At 37.2% G+C, this 22,707-nt stretch overlaps 1 protein-coding gene and 1 pseudogene across 2 annotated transcripts; both read right to left on the minus strand.

Annotated features, from left to right (window-relative positions):
- Nucleotides 1-7,881: 7,881 nt before the first annotated feature.
- On the minus strand, nucleotides 7,882-9,349 carry LOC147539242 (transcription factor MYB1-like). Its single transcript, XM_086642256.1, has 3 exons — nucleotides 9,092-9,349; nucleotides 8,788-8,917; nucleotides 7,882-8,675 (listed from the first exon to the last, which is right to left on the minus strand). The coding sequence occupies exons 1-3, from the start codon at nucleotides 9,222-9,224 to the stop codon at nucleotides 8,072-8,074; spliced, it is 867 nt and encodes a 288-aa protein (XP_086498382.1). The 5' UTR covers nucleotides 9,225-9,349; the 3' UTR covers nucleotides 7,882-8,071.
- On the minus strand, nucleotides 7,882-13,030 carry LOC147539243 (stress-response A/B barrel domain-containing protein DABB1 pseudogene; annotated as a pseudogene). Its single transcript, XR_015225754.1, has 3 exons — nucleotides 12,087-13,030; nucleotides 8,788-8,917; nucleotides 7,882-8,675 (listed from the first exon to the last, which is right to left on the minus strand). The product of XR_015225754.1 is annotated as a stress-response A/B barrel domain-containing protein DABB1 pseudogene (transcript).
- Between the last annotated feature and the right edge of the window lie 9,677 nt (nucleotides 13,031-22,707).

A 22,707-nucleotide genomic window follows, 5' to 3' on the forward strand; every position in this document is an offset into this window, starting at 1 on the left:
CCCTATCCATTTACAACAAGCTAAACCACCACGTAGAGTTGAGTTCCAACCATTCTACGAATCACCCCAAGGTCCAATGACAGTGATCTCTATCCTTACTCCAGTTACTTTATTTATTACACATAAAAATTAGCTAACTAGATTGTCGGAGTCTCTTTGGCCGACAACATCCTCATTCTCTTTGCTTACAATCTCCTCGTTGACATTGCAGGTGATTGAAAATATAAGATCCAATCAGGCATGCCCGATTTTTGATCCGACCCCTTGCCCCTTTGACCATGGACACTTTCGACAGTTACATGTATCGGAGCCATTTAAAAAACCGGAAAATTTGAAGTGGGTTTTGTCTTTGATGTGAATGAGGTGGCATTCGATCAAAATGAGAATGCGATCAATTTGTAAGACGTGACAAATAATGAAGATCATCAAGTTCGATCGTCTAAGGAATCATAATATTTTGGGTAGAAACTAACTACAGTCTGCAACTCATGATCATCAAGTTCAAGCCAGACCTATGATGGCTAATGGTCAGGCCAAGAGTCACACATAATAGGACTCCCCTGGTCGGCCACATTAGAGGGACCCAGATGAGGATCCTTACAGATTCTGATATCATCTGAGAATCGCTGTCAGAAAAAATATTATGATAAATCTTATCTAATTTTATATAAATTCTAAATTTTGGTTATTTTAGGAATTTTAGTTCGATCACGTTTCTGACTTTAGAAGTCTCTATAAAGAAGACTTGAATAAATAAAAAAATATGTGGAAAAGTTTCTGAGCTATCTCCCTTAGCTACGCGAACCACCTTTCTATTTCAACCAACATACCATAAATATATAGAAGATTCTATTTAAGGAAATAAAATATTTCCTCCATCATAAATGTGGTACTAACTCAAAATCCCGGTTTAGAGTTAATGGTACCCATTGTTAGAGAGTCAATTCCACTCGGTCCAAACCGAGTGGGTCGGCCTCCATTACTAATCCTAATTCTATTAGGATTACACTAGATAAGGATAGAGTTTTAGTTTTTCGATTTTACAAGACTCCTAAGTTGTAAACCTATAAATATGTATCTCCATAGATAATGTAATCAATCAAGTTGTAAGTTAATAAACAAGGTATTTACCTATCTCTCTCTCTCTCCTTCTCATACGATCAACAACACACTAATCATCATCAACATTCTCGGTTATAACCGAGAGCTCCATCTCACCCTCTCTCTCTCGGTTATACCCGAACATCTAAGTTCCATCACTCTCGGCTTCAACCGAGAGTCATCACACATAGTCTCGGTTATAGCCGAGACCATCATCTCTTCTTCATCTCCCTCGGTTAACAACCGAGTTAATCATCTTCATCATCTCCACTCGATTATACTCGAGTGTGTTTATCATTCAAAGGTTTAACCTTTTCACATGGTATAAGAGCCTTCAAATTTTTTTTCTCTTGAATCATGACTACTCCCGAAGCTTCCGAAACTTCTCAAGTTCATGCTACCACTAATAGTGGACCGTTTGAGGTTCACCACTCGGTCACAAATCAATCCGGATCGGGGATGCCTTCAGCAACTACTCTCACATCGGAGCAATACCAATCTATAATTGCCTTATTGGAACAAAACAAGCAGCCCACATCTTCTCATGGTACCACTAAAGACCCTCACGTCAATCTTACAGGTAAGTATTATTCTTCTTTTCATCCTCCTTGGGTTATTGATTCCGGTGCCGCTAAACACATATGTTCGGCTTTATCACGTTTTTCTTCATATTCTCTTGCTCCTCCGGATTTATTTGTTAGATTACCCGATGGATCAAGAGTTAAGGTTCACCATATTGGTTCGGTTTATTTTTCCAATCGATTTTATTTACAAGATGTGCTTCATATTCCATCTTTTCAATATAATCTCATATCTATATCTCAAATTTCTAAATCTCTTCGTTGTACCGTCTTATTTGACGATGACTTATGTCTTTTTCACGACCGAACAACGAAGATGGAGATTGGGCATGGTAATCTCCATGATGATCTTTACTTCCTTCGCACGGAGCGTAAAATTTTTTCCGTTTCAAATTTATTTCAAGATAAACCTAGTCATGAGTCTTTTTCTTTATGGCATTGCCGTTTAGGCCATCCATCTTTTTCTCGTTTTCAATTTTTTAATTCTAGACTTCCATGTATGAATTTTAAATTCTTATCAAATAAAGTGTCGTGCGATATATGTCCGCTTTCTAAGCAATGTCGATTGCCTTTTCCTTCTAGCACTACTTCTTCCACTCATATATTTGAGTTAGTTCATGCCGATATATGGGGTCCCTTTCCGGTTCCCTCCACCTCCGGGTGTCGTTATTTTTTGACCCTTGTTGACGATTTTTCTCGTTGTACTTGGATATTCCTTCTAAGTTCTAAATCGGACTCCACCATGCAAATTAGGAATTTTTCTAATTACGTTCATACGCAATTTAATTGTGTAATAAAAACAATTAGATCGGACAATGGTTCTGAGTTCATGAATCATTCCCTCCAAAGTTGGTTTCTTGAAAAAGGAATCACCCATCAACGTAGTTGCACTTATACACCTCAACAAAACGGTGTTGTTGAGCGAAAACATCGCCACATTCTTGAAGTCGCTAGATCTTTACGACTACAAGCTCACCTCCCTCTTTCTTTTTGGGGAGAATGTGTTTTAACTGCCGTCTACCTCATAAATAAATTACCCACACCAATTCTTGATGGGAAATCTCCTCATGAAATCCTCATGGGTGCTCCTCCGAATCTTTCACACTTACGTGTATTCGGATGCCTTTGCTATGCCCGTATCCCTTTGGTAAAAACCAAGATGGACGCCCGGTCTTCCGCCGGCATCTTTCTTGGTTATCCAAATGGACAGAAAGGTTACCGTATCTACGATATCTCTACTCAACGTATCTTTATCTCACGAGATGTGTCTTTCTTCGAGAACCGCTTTCCGATGGCCTCTCCGCCTCCGGCACAACCTCCTCTCGCCACTCCGTCCACGTCCCTCTCTATCGATGATGACGGTACCTTTAATTTTCCGGTGATTAACGAGTCTCCTCCCAACTCACTGTCCGACAGCAGCAGGTTCACCGAAGAACCCACTGTTCCTGTCGTCCCGGTTTCTGATTCTGTTTCAGGGGTGCCTCCAGACACCCCTGCTGACCCACCTTCGGGGGTGCCGACAGAAACTGTTAATTCCCCTTCGGGGGTGCCGACAGAAAATCCTGACGGACTCCCCAGTTCAGGGGTGCCGACAGAACATTCTGACAGACTACCCAGTTCAGGGGTGCCGACAGAACCTCCTGTCATCAATCCCAGCTCGGTCTCTTCGCTGCCACCAAACGCAACCGACATTCCCGCTTCCGACTGTCCCGTCGTTGATTCCGGCAGACCGGTTCGGTCTCGCCATCCACCTAGTCACCTCAAAGACTATGTTTGCTCCAACACCACTCCCGTCAAGTACCCACTTGAAAACTACTTTTCAATCAATTCTTTTTCCACTTCTCATCAAAAATTTCTTTCCTCGGTCTTGTCCTCAACCGAACCCACTTCCTTCACCCAAGCAATGAAATCTTCTCATTGGAAGGATGCAATGGCCAAGGAGATTTCGGCCTTGGAAGAAAACAAAACATGGACTCTTACTAACTTACCACCCGGCAAGAAGCCTATCGGTTGTAAATGGGTGTATAAAATAAAATTCAAGCCCGATGGCTCCATAGAACGCTATAAAGCTCGCTTAGTGGCTAAAGGCTATACTCAAATAGAGGGATTAGATTACAATGATACTTTTGCTCCGGTTGCTAAACTAGTAACCGTTCGAGTTCTCCTTTCTCTTGCCGCCATTAAAGGCTGGTCTCTCCACCAGTTGGATGTTAATAATGCCTTCCTCCAAGGCGACCTACATGAGGAGGTTTACATGAAACTTCCCCCCGGATTTTCATCTAAGGGGGAGTCTACAGTATGCCGCCTTCATAAATCTCTTTATGGTCTCAAACAGGCCTCCCGTCAGTGGTTTTCAAAATTTTCCTCCGTTCTAATTGAACGTGGTTTCTCTCAATCTAAGAGTGATTATTCGCTTTTTACCTTTCGTTCCCACTCCACTCAGATTTATGTTCTAGTCTATGTGGATGATATCATTATCACAGGAAATAATGATCATGCTATTTCCAAGTTAAAATCATTCCTAAATAATGCTTTCTCACTAAAGGATTTAGGACGTCTCCAGTACTTTCTTGGTATTGAAGTTTCTCGTTCTTCACAAGGCATTTTTCTATGTCAAAGAAAATATGCACTTGATATTTTAAAAGATTCTGGACTGACCGCTGCACGTCCTTCGGAGTTTCCTATGGAACAAAAACTCCGCCTCTCTCCCACTGACGGTACACCATTGGCGGATCCGTCAGTTTACCGTCGCCTAATTGGCCGGCTTCTCTATTTAACGGTTACACGGCCAGATATCGCTTTTGCTGTGAATAACCTTAGTCAATTCATGCAAACACCTAGTCAAGTACACCTAGACGCCGCTCATCGCGTACTACGATACTTGAAAGGTACCCTTGATAAAGGAGTATTTTTATCAGCAAACAGCTCTTTTCATATTACAGGTTACTGTGATTCAGACTGGGCTGGTTGTCCTTCCACCCGTAGATCAACTACTGGATATTTTACAATGTTGGGATCTAGCCCACTTTCATGGAAGTCAAAGAAACAACCCATCGTTGCCAAGTCTTCAGCCGAAGCAGAATATCGAGCTTTAGCCATCCTCACATGCGAATTACAATGGCTCAAGTATTTATTACTTGATTTTGGAATCGATCACTCAGATCCGATGACAGTTTACTGCGACAACAAAGCCGCTCTCCACATTGCTGATAATCCGGTATTTCACGAACGTACCAAACACATTGAGATAGATTGCCACATCGTTCGTGAGAAGATCAAAGATAACGTCATTGCCACGCGCTTTACAAGTTCAGACTCTCAACTAGCAGATATCTTCACAAAACCACTCGGGGCAGAACCGTTCAAGAACATTATTGGCAAGTTAGGCGTTACTTCCATTCCCGCTCTAACTTGAGGGGGAGTGTTAGAGAGTCAATTCCACTCGGTCCAAACCGAGTGGATCGGCCTCCATTACTAATCCTAATTCTATTAGGATTACACTAGATAAGGATAGAGTTTTAGTTTTTCGATTTTACAAGACTCCTAAGTTGTAAACCTATAAATATGTATCTCCATAGATAATGTAATCAATCAAGTTGTAAGTTAATAAACAAGGTATTTACCTATCTCTCTCTCTCCTTCTCATACGATCAACAACACACTAATCACCATCAACATTCTCGGTTATAACCGAGAGCTCCATCTCACCCTCTCTCTCTCGGTTATACCCGAACATCTAAGTTCCATCACACTCGGCTTCAACCGAGAGTCATCACACATAGTCTCGGTTATAGCCGAGACCATCATCTCTTCTTCATCTCCCTCGGTTAACAACCGAGTTAATCATCTTCATCATCTCCACTCGATTATACTCGAGTGTGTTTATCATTCAAAGGTTTAACCTTTTCACACCCATACCAAACTAATTTATTAATAAGTCACTCATACGGAATCGGATTGGGACAAAATTTGAGTCTGAATTCAAGAGCTCGACGAGACGAATCCAACGAGATGTCTTTCTCGAGATTCTGATGAATATAGGTACATCAAATTAAGGAAAAACTGGTCCAGCTGCTTTTGAGCTAGGTACCGATTCCAACAAAACTATCTAGTGTTAGAGTTACAGGTTTTGGAGTTCTTGTTTTCGGTACGATGGTTGTTATGTTCATCTTTTTCACTGTATACACATAGTTCTTTGTTTGTAATGCATTATCGCATCACATCTAGCTCGTATTAAATCTTTACTAATGACAAATAATATATATAGTTAAATTTCAGCACTTGATCTCATTAACTATTCATTCGCCATATTATTTTAGATGTCATAATAGTCATTGGTTGTCAAAATGGGCTTAATTACTTGTGTTTAGTTTTATTTTTAATTCAATACTTATCTTGGTTAGAGTTTTCCTTTTTCATCTAATGGTTTTACTTCAATCAATTTTGGAAGTATTGGTAAGAGTACTAAAGGGTTGCCTCCTTTAGTTCTTTTACATGTCTCTGATAGGTCCTTCACTTCTAGTTTTCTTACTACCAATTTTTTGGAGTTAAAATTTATAGATATGTTGTTGTGGTTTAACTTATTGATTGCTTACTCTTTATAAACACTTAGTACTTTACTTGGTACACAAGATTGGAACTTTAACTAATTTGAATTCTTGTTTCAAATTTTTTTTTCTTTTAGAGTGCTTGGTAGTGACAACAAAAGTTAGTAACTTCCCTCGCTTCCTTACGATCCATTGGAGGTATTTGTACGATTGATTACCAAAGACAAGTTGGTGTGATGATAGGAGCAAATTTGCATTGTTACCCTAGTTTGGCATTGTTATCGAACATTGCTATCAATAATCTAAAATTGAGTGTGCATGTATTTATGTACTACTTGAGTCTTATTAATACGTTTATGAATAAAAGTCAGGGAAGTTAATGAAATGATAAAAGTCTATGGGAAGTCAATAATCTAAATAGTATTTCCTACGTAACCATTATTGTGATCATATAGTCGTGACGCATTTGTCAATATGTTTGAGTAGATCAAACGTCAAACAAAAATAACAAGGATTTGTGAACCTCCTAAGTATGAAAAAGTAATGCTTTAAATCAATAGAAAACAAGGGAACTATGAAAAACAAACATAAGACATTAGACTTGTTGCCAAAAAAAGAATGAATTTTCTCCAACTAACTTTTACTAAGAAAAGTGAGTAAAATTGAGTGATACAAGATTTCAGTTAGGTTGCTTTTGAATGCTGTGGAACCCATTTTTCAAAATCATTAATTCTAATTTTCTCATTTCTCTTTTGTCTTCTCTAATAAGCCCTAAAATTGCTATATAAAAGAGTTTTAGTAACACATAAAACTCCATATTTTATTGCTGTTTTCAGAAGGTTTAGTATTTACACTCAAAGTGGAAAAATGGTAAAAGAAAAAATTAGGTCAATGTACTTTTTTCTTGGTGTATGAATTGACACATTCTAAAATTATGTAATTTAAGATTCTAATTAGATGAACTAATCTCTAATTAAAGTCTAACTAGGGTAACTAAATGAGAAAACATCGTTAACACGTAAGATGCATCAAATTGACTAATGAAGAATTGTAAGTTAGGTACATCAAAATGATCAAATTCTTATATGTTTTCTCTGGATCTTATTTTTGATAGTTCTGATTTTCATTTTTCCTTTTCTGGGTAAGTAGTTACGACTATTAGAAGGTTTCCCATCTATGTGGTCCACCGAATATGAAAAACAAATTAATTTTAGGAATATAGCAATGACCGATAATTTGATTAATTGTGTTAGACTTACTCACTTAATTTTCAATTAGCAACTTCAGACTACGTCTGGTTAGCAATTATCTACTGAGGTATTGCAGATGAGAAACTGCAAAATCTGATTTATTTTCTCGTAATTGAATACTTAACGTGTTGATCAACCGTATTCTGAAACACAGAAATGAAAAATCATTGGCTTATCAAATTACGTATTCAGCTCTGAAAAAGATTCAACGGTAGACATAAATAAATCCACTATTTGTTTTACTTCAAACAATATACAGAGTAACTCCGGGTATAACAGTGAAAACAAGCCTTGTAGGTGGATCGACTCATCAAGTTCCCATTGAAATAGGGAAAAAACCATCTTTTGGTTTAAGAATTGAACTACCAAAAAACTTCAAATGAAAGAAATGGAAACTTGAAATGAAGTACAAAATTAGTATTTAATTTACAAAATTCCCCTAAAAACTAAGTAATTACATCGATTATCGTCTTAAAACAATCCTCTCGAAAACTAATTAACATACAAATACAGGTTATTCAACATTAATTCATTTTCTGATCCGATCTTCTTGATCAGAATCAAGGAGAGTAGTGACTAGTAAGCATGTAATTTAGAAGCAAGATGGTTGAGCTTGATGAACACAATCATCTCCGCCACCATTCCAATTATGCAGAATTCCATCAAGAAACAAGATAGAATCATCAGAATTTATTGGTGATAATTCATCTCCTCCTAAAATAACACCATCAAAATCACAAAACTCCGAAAAATCGGCCGAAAAGCTGCAGTTTTCCCCAGGGTTACTGAAATCTTCCATCAAATTTGTTGAGCAATTATCATCCTTGTTAGAGGGTAAAAATGAGAACCCGGCTACGGGTCCTTCCCTTTCTAAAGGACCTTGTATTGATAACCCATTAGTTTCAGCATTGTTTGTTAATGGAGAAAAGAACAATTTAGTACATCTTAATGCTTTAGTCCTTACAACATAAGGTGACGATGATGATGATGAATCGACCTTATTTAGTCTAAATCGTGCTTCGTTCGAGCTATGAACTATAGGCTTTTTCTTCTCTTTAGATTGATGATTTATGTTTTTTCTAGATGAATTCGAAGAAGTTGAATGGTCTTGAATCTTCTTAGCTAAATTTGTGTTCCAATAGTTCTTAATTTCGTTATCTGTTCTTCCAGGAAGTCTTCCAGCTATTAAAGACCATCTACAAACACCCAAAAAAATTAGTATAAAATTATCGGCTAACGATTAATTATCGGTTTTAATCTACAACCAACAAAATATAAAGAAAACAAGAAGAAAAAGAAGAATAAGACCTGTTTCCTAAGAGCTTATGAAGTCTGACAATTAGTTCTTCTTCATCAGAAGAAATGTTTCCTCTCTTTATACCAGGCCTCAAATAATTCAACCATCGAAGGCGACAACTCTTCCCACATCTCTTTAGACCTATATAAAAACGACGAACCACATAAATCAGAAAATAAAAATCATATCTTCTTTACTTTTAAAAACAACAAGAAAACACACATAAACAAACAAAAACATAACAAAGAATAAAACCAAAACCTAGAAAACAAGATAAAAAACATGAACTCTAAATTAAATTTTTTTTGTTTTCACCAGCTCTAGTAGGAAGGTTTCTCCAACTTCCTTCACCATGGGTTTTAATATAATCAGAGAGGATTTGATCTTCACTGGCAGTCCATGCTCCTCTATTCAATCCTTCCTTAGAACAACAAGGACTTCTACCCATTCTTCTTCTTCTTCTTCTTCTTCTTCTTCTTCTTCTTCTTCTTCTTCTTCTCTTTCTTGTTTCTCAAAGATGAAAATGGGGTTTCATGGTTGTGAACAGATTCTTAATTAATTAGGAAGATGTATAAATGAGATTGTTCAAATGGATGGACATTATAGTCTGATTTTGCTTTTCTTTCTTGTTGTTAAATTTGGTTAGGGTGGTTGAAACCTTCTTACACTTAAACATTTACATTTTAAGAAGGTGTTTAAAGGAAAGATAATGTTGTCCTAGAGAAATAATTATACCATATTAACTTTCTTCCATGACTTCTTTCATCTTACTAATTGTAGTTTCATTTAATTTCGGCCCAAAATTAAGATAAAAAATAACTCTCGGCGCAGAACTCGTCTGAAAGGCTGATTTGGGAAGATATTTAAGCTCATTTGTGATGAAGGGGCCCTCGACGACCTTATGATATTTCCCGCGATTAGCCACCACTACATAACCCAGGATTTTGTCCTTGGATGGTGTTGTCACAACTCACAAACAAGCTAGGGACCATCACAACATTTGAGTACATAAAATGAATCTGAATTAAGAGTCTATTATCAGAGATTACTTCAGGTGATTATTGCGTCCTTGACTTATAAAAAATAGATCCAGACAAGTCAAACTCAGACGCTCGGATTCAAAAAATAAGAAAAACAACTAAACCTCGAAAAACTTGAAGTTTACCTGTGTAGATGTTTCTTTCATTCAAACCAATCAATTCTTTCAGTATTTTAATCTAAGTTGTTTCACACTTCCTATCTATGCCCAGTAGCCCTTCTTACCTACAGTTGGACAACTCGGGACAAAAGCTATCATTCTAACTCGTTTGAATTTTAATCGTCAACTCAAATTGATGCAAAATCAATCGAGTAATTAGACATCACGAGTCAGACAAAGACAAACATTCCGAAACCTAACTCGAAACAGATTTTAGGTCTGAGTTGGGGAAAAAAACTACTTACTCTCATCGGTTCCGATTTTCCTAAGGACAGGATAGAAGTAAGAAGAAAGAGTCCATGAGGCCAAAGAGAAAGATGAAGCACAGTTTGCTTCCTCAGATGTTAAGCAAGAGCAAGCAGAAATGAAAACTGAATACTCAGTTAATCAAATTCAAAAGAACGAATTCAGATGTACGATAAATGAATTAGATAATCAACAATACAATTTTTGACAATATAATGGCGCGGAACGGAAGATATATCACAAACCAAGATCAAACCATATAGACCCAATGGACGAATACCAAAACGAGAACAAGACTGCAAAATTAGGAGCTTCTGACCTTTCTGCTATGAATACTTTAGTGCTGGTCTTGAGCTTATCTCTGCTACTCATCTTGAGCAGAGAGACCTACTTAATGCACTGCAGCACAGACCTAGTCATGAATTCATTAGACAGCTTAATGGGTTGTAAAGGAGACCGGTGAGGACTTAAATTCGACCGGGTAACCTAGAAGCTTGGATACAACTGGCCTAGTTGTCCAAGTTAGAATCTGTGACTTCAATTATTCAATAACATAGATCATGAGTGATGTACCTACGGTTACTAGTAGCCTCTCGGATGTCCTACACTCCTACCCCTTCGTTGTTATCATATTCACTTAACTTCAGACAATTTCTTAGCCTGGTAATGAAAAATGTGAGCTAAAGTCCCATGTCTCCTTGAGCTATCAAAAACTTTCAGCTAGAAGTAACGCTTGGAGGTTCAATCTAACTTCAGCCAAAACCATCAAATCCACCTGATACAGAAATTTATATTTGTTTGGTACTCATATAATGTCTATTATGTTCATTTAGTTTTTGTTAGGCCAATAGATTTTGCGATCAAGATTCAAGAATCTAAAGCAACCAAGTAAACATAGTTCTATTGCTTGATGATCTGACTGAAAGAACTTGAACTACGCCTTGCTCAAAAAATGACAATGTCGTTCTCAATTTAGGGTACACACACATCTGGAAATTTGAACCAGGTGCAACTCAAGTTGATTAACAATTGAAACCACTCAAAAATCAAGTATTTCAACCACACGGCTAGTAAATGTAATTTGGGTAAGAAAAATGAGAGAAAGGTTTTGGTTTCTAGCTAGCCAGTAGCAAAGCTGAAGTCTAGTAGTTAAGACGAACAAGAAATCTAAGTATAACTTGTATTCATTCACCCACAAAAAATTAACCGCAGAATTATATAGATTGCAAATTTTAGAACTCAAACACCTTAATGATCCATTGCAATTACTATAAAATCTAAATCACGACTTCTTTTCTCAAAAAAAAGACACCTACATCATAGGTCTTTCAATGGGTACTCGAAAATCTAAACTCCATCGAAATTTGTATTTGATTAATTAGAACTTATCCAAAATTTCGGATGTATATAACTCGGACTCGAATGTTGTTAACTGATATAGTCATTTTTAAATTCGGTAGCAATAATATGACAGCGTCCAGACATTTAACTATCTGATTACTATCTCCTACTATAAATATAATATATTTATAACAATCAAAAGCTTAGGTTAGTTCCATCAATCCGACAATAGAGATTAAACGTTCACTCAGATTGTTTATAGCTTACAGTCTCATCCTCATAAGAACTTCAAGATTTTCCAAGTTTTCATAACAACAATGCTATCAAATTCCTTAACAAAAGATTAGGGCATATGAACCAAAACAACAATTAGGCAGTGATAACATAAACCCTACTCCAATTCTCAATTAATCAGCATTTGTCAAATTCATCAAAAGTGAACAGATTATTCTAACAGTTGTTATAGAACAAGAAAGTTAACAGGAAGATTAAAGATGAAAACTTTTTTAAGTAACCTCAGCTTACTTGTAATCATCATCATCAAAGATTAGAAGCAGATTGTGAAGAACCAGGAACAACATAATCAAGATCGATCATATCTTCAATTGAATCATTAACATCCACTGTTTGTTCCTTAACTTCTTCTTTGTTTGAACCCAATCCATCCAAATCCTCTAATCCAGGAACCACAGCAATAGAAGCAATTGAAAACCCTTTTGACCTAGCAGGCGAAAAATTCTCCCCAAAACTAAGTTGCTTAATTGAATCAACCCGATCTTTAACCCCACCAATTAAATCCAAAATTTTACTTTTCTCATTTTCCCCCAAATTTTCCTTCAATTTCAAGAACTTTAATCTCAAAGCAGATCCAGACTTGATAATAAACGGATCATCAAGATCTGAAACCCAATCAACAGCCATGATATCATTAATGATTGGTAAAATAGATTCTTTAACAACAGATTTATGATCAGGATGAACTGTATAAGCGTTCAAATCTTCTTTCGATTTGTATCTAGTATGTAATAAATGAGTGAACTTGAAGGAAGAAGAAGAAGATAGGTTTCGGAAAATAGGTCCAGCTGTTAAATGAAGAAGTTGATCAAGTGAGATGAGAGAGTTCAATCCGTTGATCATTGAGTTGATTTTAGATTGATCTGTGTCTTCTTTGACATTGAAGAGAACGACGTGCTCGATCGTTGGAGTTTTTATAGGTGAAATTGAAGATGATGATGATGACATTTTGGTGGTGGGAGAAGATTGATGATGAAAGGTTTTGGATTTGGAAGATAGAGAGAGAAAGTAAGAGGGTTTAGTCGATGAGTGAAGAAAAAGGGTTTTAGGTTTGGAAGTGATGACAGAGAAAGTTGTGGTGGAGAAAAGTGAGCCGCCAAACATCGTTTTCTTTCTCTCTAGCTTGTGAAAGAGGAAGAACTTCTACTCTTCTATACAATACGAGGGGAGTTGGGAAGATTCTCCTTTGCACGCTTAATAATTGAATACCACTTGTAAATAGGGTCACTGTAACTACTTGCTAAAAAAAATACATTTATTTTTTTGCGAATATAATAATTAATAGTATGATAATAATTAAAAAGATTAAATGTTATAGGATGGTGCGGACTAGTCTTCCGGGCTGCTAGTGATATTGTCCACTTTGGCACACTTGAGCCTCACGATTTTAAAAAGCCTCACTAAGGAAGGGTGCTTAACCTCTTAAGAGGAACGCCACACTCCAGTCTCCCACCAATGTGGGATTGCTTTACAACATTAAACAATTGATAAGTGTTTTTATGATTTTAGCGATAGACTCTTTTCCTTCTTCACTCATCCTTCACATAAGTTTTTCTCTTAAATTTTTGGATTTTTTGAGTTTACCCCCTCAATACTAATTGATAATTGAGTTTACCCCCTCAATAATTGATAATTGAGTTTCCCCCCTCAACTTACTTTTTTACACATATCTTCCTTCATTAATCACAGAACCATTCAAACTCCATGATGCAACGTAAGTTATTTCTCCTTCATAATTTTTAATTATCTGAGGTTAATATATTTCAACACAAAGTATTCATAAATCGTAATTCTCTTGTATCCAAACTCGGGAGCGTAATGAATTAGTATGAAATACTAAAATGTAAATACTTTAAGGTCAAAATAGTCAATTTCTTATTTTTATGACATTTAGAATTATATAAAAACAAAAATCAAGCACTTAGAAGTGATGGAAAACAAACGTCACATCACTTACAAGTGATATCACTTACTTAAGTGGTAGCACTTATAAGTGCTAAAAAATCAAACACCCTCTTAATGTTTGTTTTTTTTTGTTTGTGTGAGTCCGAAATGGCTGAATCTAAATTACAAGTTGGATGTTTGATTTTTAAATCTGAATTACGAAGTCTGAATTAAATTTTATACCCTTATCTAATATTTTGAGAAAAAAACAATTTAGCAAAACCCTTAACTCTCTTCTCTCGGATTCTCCGGCGAGAACTGTCTCTCTCTTCTGTTAGATTCTCCGGCGAGAAAGATCTCTCTCTCTCAGGCTCTCTGACAAAATCCCTCTCTCTCTCTCTCTCAGGGCGTGGAAGAGGGGTGCCATAGGTGCGACGGCACCGGACCCCCCTCAAACGACAAGAAAAATCGAAGAAATTGGGGCCCCTCGAATAACTTATCTGGGTATAAATATTTGAAGGGCTAAACAATTACCTTAACTTAGTTGTAGCTCATTTGGTAACCTCCTTGTTTTACAAACAAGAGGTCAAGAGTTCAAATCTCGCTACTTTCATTTTTTTCTTCTAAATATCAATTACAAATACATGCTTGGAGGCTAATGATTCAAAGGAAGTTTAATAAGTATTGTTTTCATCCTTTTTTTTTTTGCAAAAATGATTCTTGAAAATTTGTATAGAATTAAATTAATGTTTTTTCCCTTGAAAAAAAATGATTGGTTGGCAAGTTATTTTGTCCTAAATGTTTTTTTTAAATTGTCCAAAATACTTTGAAGCATCAAACGTAGTCAATTGTTATATCCATTTACATCTTGGAACGACGTAGTCTTACATCATCAGGTTATTCAAGCGTCTCATTCTGATGCCTTCTACTAATTTTCTGAACGTTGCAGTAGGCAGAGACTTGGTGAACAAGTCAGCATAATTCTCACATGATTGTATCTTCTGGATATCAATCTCATTATTCTTCTGGAGGTGATGTAAGTAAAACAATTTAGGGGATATGTGCTTAGTTCTATCGCCTTTGATGTATCCTTCTCTGATCTGAGCGATGCAAGCTGAATTATCTTCGTGAATGATTGTGGGAGAATTTGTGATTGAATCAACACCACTTGAGCTTCTAATGTGTTCAATAATGGATCTAAGCCATACACATTCTCTTGTTGCTTCATGGAGAGCAATAATTTCTGCATGGTTAGATGAGGTAGCGGGCATACTTTGTTTACTAGATCGCCATGAGAAAGCTGTACCTCCACTTGTGAATACATAGCCTGTCTGTGAAATCCCTTTGTGCGGATCAGAAATATAACCGGCATCTGTGTATCCTTTTACTTGAGAATCACCAGATAAGTTCTTTGAATAAAACAATCCCATGTCAGTTGTTCCTCTCAGATATCTTAGAATTTGCTTTACTCCAACCCAATGCCTCTTAGTTGGTGCAGAGCTATATCTGGCCAATAGATTTACTGCAAAAGCAATATCCGGTCTAGTGCATTGAGCTAAGTATGATAATGCACCAATAGCACTCATATATGGTACTTCTGGACCAAGGAGTGTTTCGTCTTCTTCTTTAGGTCGGAATGGATCTTTCAAAGCATCGAGAGACCTAACAACCATGGGAGTACTAAGCGGATAAGAATTCTCCATGTTAAAGCGCTTCAGGACTTTTTCAGTGTATAATGTTTGATGTACAAGTATGCCACTTGTGCTTCTCTCAATTTGTAAGCCAAGACAGAATTTTGTTTTCCCGAGATCTTTCATCTCGAATTCTTTCTTCAAATATTCTGCTGCTTTAGAGAGCTCTTCTGGAGTTCCTATAAGGTTGATATCATCAACATATACTGCAAGAATAGCGAATCAAACATCTCCTTTCTTGATAAATAAACATGGGCAAACGAGATCATTAACATAACCTTCTTTGATCAGATATTCACTAAGACGATTGTACCACATTCGTCCTGCTTGTTTCAATCCGTATAAAGCCCGATTAAGCTTTAGTGAATACATGGTACTTGGGTTGCCTCCAGGCAATTTAAATCCTTCAGGGACTTTCATATAAATGTCAGTATCTAACTTTCCATATAGATACGCAGTGACCACGTCCATTAAATTCATCTCGAGTTCTTCCAGAACTGCTAAACTGATCAAATATCGAAAGGTTATTCCATCCATAACTGGAGAATATGTTTCTTCATAATCGATCCCTGGTTTCTGCAAGAAACCTTGTGCCACGAGTCTCGCCTTATAGCGGACAACCTCATTGTTCTCATTTCGTTTTCTAACAAATACCCATTTGAAACCTACAGGGTTTACATCTTTGGGTATCAGGACTACAGGTCCAAAAACGTTACGTTTTGACAGTGAATTCAGCTCTGTCTGGATTGCTTCTTTCCATTTTACCCAATCAGTCCTTTTCTGACATTCCTCAATAGAATGTGGTTCATAATCATCATTTTCAGTGATAATATCAGTGGCTACTGAAAGCGCAAATATATCATCGATGATTATGTTATCTCGATTAAACACTTTACCATTACAAGCATAATTTATAGATATCTCTTCATTTGGAGATAACTCATGCTCTTCAAGAGCTTCTGCCTCTTCTGGGCTTTACCCACTTCTAGGGGTGCATTTGTCGTTTCTTCTGGAACATTACTTGCTTGTGGTTGGTTTTTCCTCTTCCGGGGAACTATATCTTTAGAACCGATTGGTCGTCCACGTTTCAGACGTGTTTTGGACGATTCATTTGCTGCAATATTTTTATCGTGTCCTTCGGAGACATCTATCCTTGCTGGAACATTTGCAGCAGGTATATGTGATTTTGTCACTCTCGCTGCGTCGTTAAATACGTCAGGCATTTTATTAGCAATCTCTTGTAGATGTATTATCCTTTGTACTTCAACTTCAGATTGATTAGTACGAGGATCAAAATGAGACAAATTTGGTGTAACCCAAGAAAGTTCTCTTTTGGTAACATTTGCTTCAGGCAAATTTACTCCCCCTAATGGCGGGAAAACTGTCTCATCAAAGTGACAATCGACGAAGCGTGCAGTGAAAGTCTCACCCGTCAGGGGTTCGGGATATCGAATAATAGATGGTGTATTAAAACCAATATATATTCCCAGTCGGCGTTGAGGCCCAAACTTTGTGCGTTGTGGGACTGTAATAGGAACATATACAACACACCCAAAAATACGCAAATGAGATATGTTTGGCTGCTGGCCTTGAACATATTGCAAAGGTGAGAATTGATTATTTGAAGTAGGACGTAACCTTATCAAAGTTGCAGCATGAAGGACTGCAGGTCCCCATGCAGTAACCGGTAATTTAGTCCTCATCAACATTGGTCTCGCAATTAGTTGGATATGTTTAATGAATGATTCAGCTAGACCATTCTGAGTATGAACATGAGCTACAGGATGTTCAACATTAATTCCAACTGAGAGACAATAGGAATCAAAAGTACTCGATGTAAATTCTCCTGCTCCATCTAGACGAATTGACTTAATCGGATAATCAGGAAAGTGAGCTCGTAAACGAATTATCTGAGCTAATAACTTTGCAAACGCCTGATTCCGCGTCGAGAGCAGATTTACATGAGACCACCTAGATGATGCATCGATTAATACCATAAAATATTTAAATGGTCCACACTGCGGGTGTATAGGTCCACATATATCACCTTGAATCCTTTCCAAAAATTTGGGAGATTCGATATGTACTTTCGTCAGGGATGGGCGAGTAATAAACTTCCCCAGTGAGCAACCAGTGCAAGTAAAATCCCTATCTATCAGAAACTTCTGGTTCTGAAGAGGGTGTCCCTGAGAGTTTTGTATTATTCTACTCATCATGGTAGATCCTGGGTGTCCTAGTCGATCATGCCAAATTTTATAAGTATTTGGATCGTGCAACTTCGGGTTGACAACGACATATGATTCAACTGTTTTAATCTCTGTAAGATATAACCCAGAAGAAAGAGCTTTAAGTCTTTCCAGTACACGCTCCTGGCATGATATACTCGAGGTGATATATAAATATTCTTTATCATTCTCATACCCAGTCTCGACGTGATACCCATTCAGACGAATGTCTTTGAAACTCAATAGATTCTTCAGAGATCTAGTCGAGTACAAAACATCCTCAATAATTATTTTCGTACCACGGGGCAATATTATAGTAGCTCTTCCGGAGCCTTCTATAATGTTTGATGAGCCAGCGATAGTAATCTCATTTGCTTCACATAATTTTAAGGTCGAGAAATATTTTGTATTTCGAAGTATCGAATTTGTGGTCCCACTGTCTGCTAGACAGCTATCTTCATCACCTTTAGATATGTTTCTTCTGGAATCCATACCTTTCATAATATAATATAAGATTCAAACCACAACTATTTATATTTATAACATAAACAAAACTATTACAGGTACATATAATATACTATCTAATTCTAACAGATAAAAGTTATTTTACATTATAATATAACAGCATAATAGTCATAAAAGTTAGTACACTAAAAATTAAACATATCATCAGTTTGATTTTCTCCTTCAGGGAGATAATCTCCAACACACAATGGTGGATCAAGTTCCATGTGGTTCATCTCTGGTGCAGCTTTAGATTTCAAAGATGCTTGGTATAGGTCCACCAAATGTCTCGCCGTACGACAGGTACGGGACCAATGACCTTCCATACCACAGCGGTAACAAACTTCTTCACGAGCTTTGGGAGGGGTATTATTTTTACCCTTTACTTTGTCAGGCTTTCTCGCTGCATAATTCTTTGAATTTTCTCCCTTTTCCCACTTCCGGTGGTAAGGGGTTTGCCTGTTTCTCTCCCATTTGTTCGTGCGGGATCCACGTTGGTGGTTTCTTCCGGAACCACGTTTCCCTTTGTAATTTTGTTTCCTACCATGATCATTTGACAATATCGCATGTGCTTCAGGCACAGGTGCAGACCCTGTGGGTCGAGATTAATGGTTATGCAATAACAACTGGTTATTCTGTTCATTGACCAAAAGACAAGTCAGTAACTTGGAGAATTTAGAGAAACGTCGCTCTCGGTATTGTGACTGCAGGACAATATCCGAGGCATGGAACGTACTCAAAGTTTTATCTATCATCTGTTCATCAGTGATAATATCTCCTCCCACTTTTAGTCTGGAAACAATTTTACAAAGGCTGGAATTATAACCAGAAATGGAAGAAAAATCTTGTAGTCGAAGATTTATAAAATCATTTCAAGCTTTTGGAAGGATGACCATCTTCAGGTGATCATATCTATCTTTTAAGATATTCCATAAAGCCAAGGGATCTTCCACATACAAATATTCTGACTTCAGGTCATCATGTATGTGACGTCTCAAAAAGCTTAAAGCATGAGCCCGTAACATTTCATCTGCATTATTCCCTTCAACAATAGTGTTCAGGAGATTTTTGTATTTTATAGTCAGTCTAGCTTCGACTGCCCATTCCATGTAATTCTTACCTGTGATATCTAGTGCTGCAAATTCAAGTCTAGCAAGGTTAGACATTATGAAATATAAATGAAAATATTATACCTTTCACCAGACGAAGTAGCGGCTTAGTTTGTTCGATGTTTCACCGATGTTGACTTCGGCAACGGAGCAGAGTAACGACTTCTTTCAGCTGGCTAGAGACTCGTGCTGATAACGTGTTATAATTAAAAGGTTACAAAGATGGAGATAAAGAGTGTTGTAATAGAAATACATAAACATAGAGATAAAGAGTTGAACACTATTATTATATTAGAATGTTAATATAATATCTCAAAGCTCACAAATATGAAAATGAGTCAAGTCTATAAGATGAACATGAGGATGATCTCTACTACATTACAACCGTGGTGAAGGTATTTATAGGAAAAACAAATGAGAGATGGAGAGGTGGTTTTGTGGAGGTGGCACTTAATTTTCCATATCTTCCATCCTTGATGAACATGTGTTCAAACTTAAGTAACAAGTGTTAGATGTCTTCTCATCGCATCTCACAAGTGTTAGATGTCTTCTCATCACATCCCACTTGGACGTTCATGGAGGGAAGGGAAATTACTCATCAAGGCACCCACAATAACTAACTCTATTTGCAACCCATGTATCCATGTGCCATCATCCATTAATTTTGGGCAGCCATTATGTATAACAATACCTCGATTTTTTTTCTTATTTCCTCTATACGGCAACCTTAAGTAAATTTTGTATTTTATTCCAAAACTTTGTTGTTAGAATCGATCTATGTTATTGTTCATATTTTTTTTTCATCTTCCTCTATCTTTTTTATCTTCATCTTTCTCTTCATTATGCGCTTCATCCTTCGCTTCATCAAGCCATTGGAAACCAAGAAAATTTGCAAGAAAAGTATTTCCAAACCCTACCTTCTCTAGTCTTAACAACCAAAAGACGTCTGATGCCAATGCATTTGGGGCTTTTCCACAGACCGTAAACCCAAGGACTTTGGATTGTTGAATGAAATGTTTCATCATACATTTGATAGAAAAAAGGGGAAGTTATTGGTGGGGATGAAGAACTGCCTCTTGCCATGTCTTTGTCAAATATAGAAACTCACATGTGGGACGATTCACTGAACTAGATCCCAAGCTTCATCACAAATCCAAAATTTTGCTGATAAAACTTTTATGGAGGTCTTATTCCTGGTGAAGAAGAAGCTAAGAACAATGAAAAAGTAAATGAGGGGATTTGAGTGATTGACTGAGGAAAGTAAATGGAGAAGAAAGTTTGTTGGAAGAAGATTTGAAACATTTAATAGCCACCTTGACTGGACAAATTGGGATTTGGCGTGGGATATAGTTGATTTGGTCAGAGGGGCAGTCTAGGAATAAAAAAATATTGGTCAGAGCTTGTTAACATAATAATTAACCGAACAATGCTTATGGGGGGGCTAGATCGAACTCCCATACACTCATAGGGGCCAAAACAGTGTGTAGCCACAAATCAGAGGCCAAAACGATATTATTTTCAAAGACCTATACTTTTAGTGTGTACAGACGAGTAGAGTTTCGTTGTCGTCGGCAATAACGTAAAACGAGGGTGAGGGGAAAAAAGGAAGACCATTGATATAAAGGGAAAAGAATCGAAAGAAAGTCAGAGAGGGAGATACGAAGAAGACCGATAAGGGTTCTTGTTGGTGCCTTGGTGGTGGTATAGAATATGAGGATGAAGAAGATGGGGTGCTTTTTGAGAAGATAGTAAAAGTGATGGTGTGATGGTGGAGGGAGTGGAGGTAGTGGCGGATCGAAGATTTAGACCCACTGTGAGAAAAGTTATATACCCGAACGAAAAAATATACAAAATATCGCAAACTTTGCAAAAATAAATAAGTCGATATCTAAAAATGGAAGACTTAGGCAAATGAATGGGTCGATATCTAAAATTCGAAAACTTTGTTACTTGGTTGACAACAACTTGTACAACTATAATAATTCAATCAAGAGTTTTTATTTACTCTTTATGCAGTCAAAATGTCATTTTTACCCTTATGTTGTCAAAATTACATTTTCACCTTTATGTTGTCGAAATTACATTTCTACCCTTATGTTGTCAAAATTATATTTTTACCTTTATGTTTTACATATTATTTACCCTTGTGTCACTTTGCTTACTTAATCGTAAGAATGTCAAGTTGTTAATAAAACAAGATAAAATTGTAATTTTAACGTATAGATAAAGAAAAGATTTGCTAATATAAAAAAGGTAAACATGTCATTTTCGTATAAAAGTGTAGACAACCCATTTTTACAAGATAAAGGTAAAAATGTCACTCCGACCACATAAGGGTAAAAATGTCATTTTGATATTATAGGAGGATAAGAATGTTATTTTGATATTACAAAAGGGTAAAAATATAATTTTGACTACAGTCACTACATAGAGCCAAAATGTCATTTTGACAACTTAGTAAACAAGTCATTTGGTAAGAGGGATAAAAATGACATTTGTCTCAATGTACAAGTAAAAATGTTTGGGTTAATTCCGTTTTGGCCCCCAATTGTTGACCAACTCACCGTTTTGGCCCCCAATTGTGTCCGGCAGTTCGTTTTGGCCCCAAAAAATTCCTAAATGGCCCCAAATTTTTTCAACCTCCCAATTCTACCCCCATGGCATTTCTGTAATTATTTTTTTTTTCCTTTTCTTTGTCCACCTCATCTAACAATTGACACATCACTCTGTCCACCTCACCCTTCTTCTCCGGCGAAAGGTTGCCGGCCGGAATAAAAAATTCCGGCCGGCCACCTTTACCAAAATAATTTTTTTTTTTTTTTTATTTCTCTCTCTTCTTCATCTCCTTCTTTCTCTCTCTTCTTCATCTCCTTCTTTCTCTCTCTTCTTCATCTCTTTCTTTCTCTCTTCTTCTTTCTTTACCTCTCTCTCTCTAACCCCTCTCTCTCTCTATCTTTAAAACTCCGGCGAAGGGGCGGAGCCCCTTCGCCGGAGAACCAGACCTTGAAGGTCTGGTTGGAAACCAGACCTTGAAGGTCTGGTGCGAAACCAGATCCGGTCTGGTTTCAAACCAGACCGAGATCTGGTTTCTACAACCAGATCCCGGTCTGGTTTGAAACCAGATTCCGATCTGGTTTCAAACCAGACCGGGATCTGGTTGTAGAAACCAGATCTCGGTCTGGTTTGAAACCAGACCGAATCTGGTTTCGCACCAGACCTTCAAGGTCTGGTTCTCCGGCGAAGGGGCTCCGCCCCTTCGCCGGAGTTTTAAAGATAGAGAGAGAGAGGGGTTGGAGAAAGAGAAAGAGAGGGGTTAGAGAGAGAGAGAGGGGTTGGAGAAAGAGAAAGAGAGGGGTTAGAGAGAGAGAGAGGTAAAGAAAGAAGAAGAGAGAAAGAAAGAGATGAAGAAGAGAGAGAAAGAAGGAGATGAAGAAGAGAG

This window comes from Eschscholzia californica, unplaced genomic scaffold (assembly GCF_041429995.1).
Source record: "Eschscholzia californica isolate CP2 unplaced genomic scaffold, dmEscCali1.0.p SCAF_5, whole genome shotgun sequence".
NCBI lineage: Eukaryota > Viridiplantae > Streptophyta > Magnoliopsida > Ranunculales > Papaveraceae > Eschscholzia > Eschscholzia californica.